Source organism: Quercus suber, unplaced genomic scaffold (genome assembly GCF_002906115.3).
Source record: "Quercus suber isolate HL8 unplaced genomic scaffold, Cork oak 2.0 scaffold_127, whole genome shotgun sequence".
NCBI lineage: Eukaryota > Viridiplantae > Streptophyta > Magnoliopsida > Fagales > Fagaceae > Quercus > Quercus suber.
In genome coordinates, this window is record NW_027069590.1 from 785,193 (window position 1) to 792,185 (window position 6,993).

Here is a 6,993-nt window from a genome sequence, read left to right on the forward strand (position 1 = left end):
CACCCCCTTGCACACACACACGACACAGTTGTCACACCTACACGGCACACCCCAGCAGCTATATACGCACCACCTGTGCAGTGTGCACACCCTTACACATACTAACAAATATCTACAAATATCAATTGCCTACAACTATCACAATACCTATTTACAAATATCAGCAAATATCCATACATGCATTCATTTACAAATATCTGCAAATATCCACTGTCACACTGCAGTAACTATCAATTGTACAAATGCACAGATTGTTGTAAACTGTCAATTGCTACAAAAAGTCTTCAAAATCCAAGTCTGTCAATTACAATATATACTTTCTTTTCTTCTTCTTTTTTGATACCAGAATTGAAGGAATACAAACTATACAAATACTGGGTGCACCTAGCAACAAGGACCTAGGACCAGGGACCTTAGGAGCAAACTTGGCTGTGTTACAAACTGAGCCTAAGATGACTCGAGGAACAAAAAGGGTCTTATAACACAAGCCTTGTTGCTGCAGATATGCCAAGTCAGAGAGCAAGGTTACTTGCTGCCAGTTAGGACTACACTGCAAATTACAAACACTAACTAAACTTTTACTACAACACAAGATCCCAACATCCCAACACAAGATCCCAGCATCCTAACTAAACTAAACTTTTACTACTAAACTTTTACTACAACTTTTACTACTACACTGCAAATTACAAACACTATCTTTGGTCTAGCTTTCCTAGCTCCTACTATTTTGATAATAAGATCTCAGCATCCTTCAATATTCTAGTGATTAAACTGAATTCCTTTGTTGGGTCTGTCATGGTTTTTCTTTGTTTCAAAAGCTTCCTTGAACCTGCAAGTCCAAGATTGGGCAGTTAGTATAACTTCAGTGGGGTTAGGGGTTTAGCCATTCAAATTTGCTATAAATTTATAAAATCTCTAAAATAGTTAAGGGGAAAAAATTATACATGAGATTCATTATCAACTTTCTTCATTTGATCCGTACCAACCTTTTGATAGTGATGACCCTACAAAATAAAATGAATGATAATACATATTATAATAAATACACTCAAATTTGCAACGTAAATTTCACTAAAAATTTAAAAGTAGCTAATTGAAAAAATGCATACCTGAGATACATTATCATGGTAAAGAAAAGGGTGCATGCCAAACTTTTGACTTATCATACTTGTTTGAAATGGAAAAGTTCCTCCTTGTAACATATTTTGTTGGCCAAAATATGGATGTATCCCAGGGATATTAGGAATTCCACTTATGTTTGGCCATATGAGCGATTGGGGAAAAAATTGACAACTCTTATCACCAATATGCTGTGATTGTGACTGTTGCATTTCAAAATCCTACATTTTATATACAATATAATTGCATTTCAGTATACTTAATTTAAACCTATTAGCAACATCCTGATAATAGAAAATAAAGAGTCTTACATTAAAGTTAAAACTCTCATGCATTTCAAGCATACCAAATCCCATAGTAGAATTTGTATTATGCACATTTTCAACCTTGGCAGAATCCTACAAAAGCACAAAGTACAAAGGTTAATAATAGTAATAACAATGATTAATTATCCAAAAAAATAAGTAAATAATATAATTATAGCCTAACCTTCTCACAAATTTCCTTAAGAATTGAAGTCTCAACTTGGTTAACTACATTCCCTTCGTTAATTTTAGTCTTCATTTTCTTTTCCTTTTTCTTTTGTTTCTTAACAGCTTGTTCAACCTTTGACATCTTCCTTTTAAATGATGGTCGCCCCTTTTGACAAATAGCCATTGGATCAAGAATTTTTCTAGCTTCTTTTGATATTACAAAACCATTGCCACATGAGGTGGAATCATTCTGAATATCTATAGAAATAGGCTTATTGCTACCACAAGCATTTCCCCCTTCCTTGAGCTCCCTTTTCATTTCACATATTTGTGTCATCACATTCTTACATGCATTTTCAGAATCTGCCGCCAAATTAGCAACCTCGTAAAAGGCATTACACATCTTTTCATAGCGACATGCTTCAGGTTTCAAAGACCAATTGTCATAACTTATTCGAACTTTAGTGTGCCTCCTTTTGACATTTTTATTCCATCTGTTTAAGATGTACTTGTCTGGTATTTGATAAATCTTCCTATGAATAAACACCAATATTTGATGCCTGCATACTATCCCCTTGAACTCAAACAGCTTGCATTTGCAGTTAACTTCACTGTTATCCTCATTAAAATACACATGAAAAATTACACTCCGCTGACCTTCTCCACGTGATACATCTTCACGTACTTCATACTCTGAAAAGTTGTCATGTTCCCTGCATGAAGACAAACTGCAACAAATACTTCCAACTATTTCATTTTGAAAATCTGTAAATTTTTTCAAAGTGTAAGCACTCTGAAATTGTTTCTCCATATCATAAATAGTTATACAGGAAATGCGTGAATTGAAAGAATTAAAATCTTCAACAGTTTCATTATGCACCTTTGCTGCCAAAGCATTCTCATATTGTTCAACAAATTGTTTTAAAGTAGTTTTCTTATTAATGTATTTATCAAAGAAAGCATTCATGCTTTCACTTCGTTGCGTTGTTGACATTCCTGCCCAAAACACATCTTTCACAAAGGCAGGCACCCAATGATGCCGCTCATCATACAACCCAAGTAACCATTCATTGCTTTCAAGTTGATATTTCTTAATGAATCTGCCCCAACTTTCTTCAAATTCTTCTTTTGTCAATGAATCATGAACAACATTTTTCATACAGAATTTTATTGATTCATAGTCTTTGAACCCTTTAAATTTGTCAGGCAACTTATTCATGATATGCCACAAGCACCATCGATGTCGTGCATTAGGGAAAACAATCTCTATCGCTTTTTTCATGGCTTTGTCTTGATCCGTAATAATTGCATTGGGAGGACATTCAGACATGCATGCAAGCCAAGATTTAAATAGCCATATAAATGAATTTGTATCTTCTCTTAAGATCAATCCACATCTTAGCAATGTTGATTGGCCATGATGGTTCACCCCAACAAATGGAGCAAATGGCATTTCGTATTTGTTAACCATATATGTAGTGTCAAATGTAACTACATCACCAAACTCTTTGAATGCTGCCCTACTCCTTGCATCAGCCCAAAATACATTCTTTAACCGACCATCATCATCAAAATCCATTGCGTAGAAGAATTCAGAATTGTCAGCTTGCATTTTCAAAAAGTAATGGTGCATTGCACTAGCATCTCCTTCCCTAAGATGTGAACGTCTGACTTTTTCCATGTGATTTCTACAATCCTTTTCTAGAAAAGACAAATTCTCATGTCCCCCTGCTGCAACCACAAATGAATTAAAACTCTTGTTCATTCTAATACCAGCTTTGTCGTGTAATTCAAGCTTTTTTTTCACATGTGGTTCTATTATTCTGTTGCATTTGTAAAATCTGGTCTTACTAGGACTCAATCCATGATTATGGTCAAGTACCATGGATCTAAGTATCCACTTTCCATTTGGGCATAGAGACAACCTAAGTTGAGCTTTGCAATCTGTTTTTGTTTGAGGTTTCAATTGAACTGGATTGGTAGATCTAGTCCTTTTAATTCCAGGACAATTTAATCTAATCCTTGGCTTTCCAGCATAACTACAAGCAATGGTCACATACCTCACCGCCCCATCGTTCCCCTTTTTAGAAGTTCTTTTAGCCACTGCAAAACCTTTTTCTTTAGCATATCTTCTATAATATATCACAGCATCATCAATGGAGTCAAACATCATTCCCAACTTAGGGTCTTCTACTTTGTTTTCCACACCTTTTGTTTCTACCATTTCATTCAACTCCACTATTTCATTCTCAATATTACCTTCATTCGACTCCACCTCCACCATATCATTCTCGATATCTTCATTGGAATCCCCCTCCACCATATCATTCTCAATATTATCTTCAATATCATCTTCGTTTAATTTCACATGTGAGAAAACATTTGATATTTCATCTGCCATGCCTATACAATATAATTCATAACACATTATCAAAATATAAAATCACTTAATCATAAGAAAATTAATAATTCTAAATATTATAATTTATCCTTTCAAATACTTTGTGCTTCATATAAATGTGTTATTCACATTTATTTTTGCAAAGCAAGTGCCAGATTACTTTTATTATCTATAGCCTCTGGCCATTATTTCAAAAGAAAAAAAAAATCTCATTTCCAAATGCAACAGAAAAATGGAAAACCCAGTTATTACAGGCAACAAATTCACAACTTCAAGATTGCATTTTTTGTTGATATTTCAATTTAAATTTCATTGAAACAGAATAGAGTACAAAGGGAGTATATGAAGCAGTGGAGGACCCTAAAACAAGGAACCTCCCAGCAACAATTTAGTTGAGAACAGAACAAACAATTGACAAAGTAAACTAATATCACAACAGTACACAGTGAACTAACAAAAATGCACAATAATTTTTACTGAATGAGAGCAGAGCAATAATACAGGGGAAAACAAAGAATCAAACATTAACAAAGAAATCTAGAGAAAATACTAGGAAAAGTGGAATGAAAAATCACCTCCTTGGATGGCAGATGGTGATCAACTCTGAGTTTTGGAAGAGAATTTTTTTTTTCCACAATAGATGGAGCTGATAAGAACAATGGTTTTTGCGGGTTTGGAGAGCAGTGGGTTTTGGTTTTTCGGTGAAGAGGTAATGTTTTTCAAGGTTGGGTTTTTATTTTCTGGTGTAGGAAGGTGTTTTCCAGAGTGAGTTTTTCATTTTCGCACCGTAGTTCCAGTACTCCAGCAGCTGTAATTTATTTTGGCGCTCAAGCTTTTCACGTATGGGTTTTGGGAGGGAGGGAGAAGAAGACTAAAGAGTAATATTTACTGTGGGATTTGTTTTGGCGCTCCAGTTATAAGTGGTGTGGTATGTTGGTGGGCCCAAGCAGATGAGGTGGCTTGCCACATGTGAAGGTTGTGCAAAAAGTTGTGAGAGAGGGTAGTGGCACCAGAATTACCCTAATCGGAGCTGTGTAGAACATCTAATCCTAGATGATATTTGACTAGTTTCAGCTTTTGTAGCTTTCATTCTCTGTTGTACTCTAATTTCAGCTTGTTGAATGAAATATTGTTTGTTTCCCCATCCCAAAAAAAAAGATGGTGTCGGTGACTTTTTTTTTTTACATTTTGCATATTATATTTGCACGTTCTCTTTCACATTCAAATAACGACGAAAACTAGAAACCGTTCTTCATATGATTTGAAACTTTTTAAATTATTGGTGTGATAGGTCTTAGTGCGCTGTCTCTCTTAATTATTAAGACTTGAAGTGTTAGTATATAGGTAGGCAGGTCTACCTGGTAGCCATTAACCATTCTTGATAAAGACCTTATTTTGATGAAGAACGTAGATTACCAACACATCATTAGAGGTGACTCCAATCCAAGACAACATGCATAGCGAAGTTTTGTGGCAAAAATAGCCAAATATTATTATTTTTCGAAATTATTAGTTTAAAACTAGAGTTTGTAAAATTCGATTTTGAGATAAAAAGTCCACTTAACTCGAGTTTACGAAACTAAACTCGAGTTCCTTTTGCCTCTGTTTCGAACACTTTCTGACTTTCACTGCCTTTTTCACTACCTCTCCCACTTGACCCTGACAAAAGAAAGAAAAAAGAGAAACCCGCATATCGTGTGGCGAAATATTCACTGGAATATGCAGAGTGGGTGATGATGAAGTATGTTAAAACTTGAAATGGGTGCACACTTTTCAACCCACATTGGCATGTGTCCTTCTGACAGAACCCTTTCAGAAGAGGATCCTATATGCATAAAGTCACGGAAGTACGGTACCTCTATGAGTATGATGGACACGTCAAACCAATGTTCAACGTTATCTTCCTGTTTTAATGGCTGAGAATTCATGTTCAACGTGCGGCATTTTTATGATCCTCAATTTTTTTAACCGCGAGATTCATGTAAAATTCCGAGTTTAAAAAAAGTAGTATATTATTAAATAATTTTTAAACAGCAGTAAAATATTAATAATTTTAAAAAATAATAGTATTTGGCTATTTTACCCGAAGTCTTGTTGGCCAACGGCTCTAGCTGCTAGGTCAGCAATTGCGTTAGAGCATCAGCATCAGCAAATTCTAATTCTACTCTATTTTACCATTTCAAAAACTCACTTTATCATTATACTATACCATTTTATCATTCTTCCTGTATCCCAAAACTCTATTTTTATTAAAATATTATTTCTTTTCAACCCACCCTTAAAATATTATTTCTGTCCAACCCACTCAATTCCAAACTCACACACCCGAAGAGGGAGAAACCGTTAGAAGAAAGAGACGCCCAAGACCAAGAGACCCATCTTCAAGCTTCGGACCAAACCCAGATCACGCCGCCCTGCTCCTATCCACGTGCCGGTGAGTTCTCCCTTGCTTCCTCTCTTTTCTCTTTTCTTCCTCATCTACTCTTCCCTTCCATTTCCGACCTCTTCTCCTCCGTCACTCTCAAACCCAAGCCCGGACCCAATTAACTTTTTTTAATCATATTTTGTGTGGGTGGTGGTGGGTTGTGCTTGTCCTTGTTGGTGGCTGGTGGCTGGTGGCTGGCTTGAGCTTTACAACTGCAAGTGGGTGATGGCCTGTAGACTCTGTTCCCGTCTTTTCCATTTCCATTTGCAACAACCGTCTGTTTCTCCAAGGTTTCTGCGGTGGATCGTGGATCGTTTTTCGGTGAGTTTTAATTTTGTTGGGTTTTGATTGATTTTGGTGGGATTTGATTTTTGTGGTTGGGTTCATGGGTTGATCGGAATGGCTTTGGGTGCTGGTTGTGGATGGGTATGGGTTATGGTGTTGGTGGCGGATTGATTTTGGGTTGGGGTTTGATTTTTGTGGTTGGGTTCGTGGGTTGATCGGTGTGGCTTTGGGTGCTAGTTGTGGATGGGTATGGGTTATGGTGTTGGTGGCGGATTGATTTTGGGTTG

General features: G+C 36.2%; 1 protein-coding gene and 1 long non-coding RNA gene across 2 annotated transcripts; both read right to left on the reverse strand.

The window, feature by feature from the left end:
- Window positions 1-251: 251 nt before the first annotated feature.
- Window positions 252-1,041, reverse strand: LOC136068634 (uncharacterized). Its single transcript, XR_010629983.1, has 2 exons — window positions 948-1,041; window positions 252-832 (listed from the first exon to the last, which is right to left on the reverse strand). It is a non-coding gene; the product is annotated as an uncharacterized LOC136068634 (long non-coding RNA).
- Window positions 1,042-1,599: 558 nt separating this feature from the next.
- LOC136068644 (protein FAR1-RELATED SEQUENCE 6-like) lies at window positions 1,600-3,996 on the reverse strand. The gene has a single exon (XM_065776053.1). It carries the CDS (start codon window positions 3,994-3,996, stop codon window positions 1,600-1,602), a length of 2,397 nt encoding a protein of 798 aa, XP_065632125.1.
- Window positions 3,997-6,993: the final 2,997 nt, after the last annotated feature.

Coding starts and splice junctions, on each gene's coding strand:
- LOC136068644 (XM_065776053.1), bottom strand. CDS start 3,996: ATGGCAGATGAAATATCAAATGTTTTCTCACATGTGAAATTAAACGAA.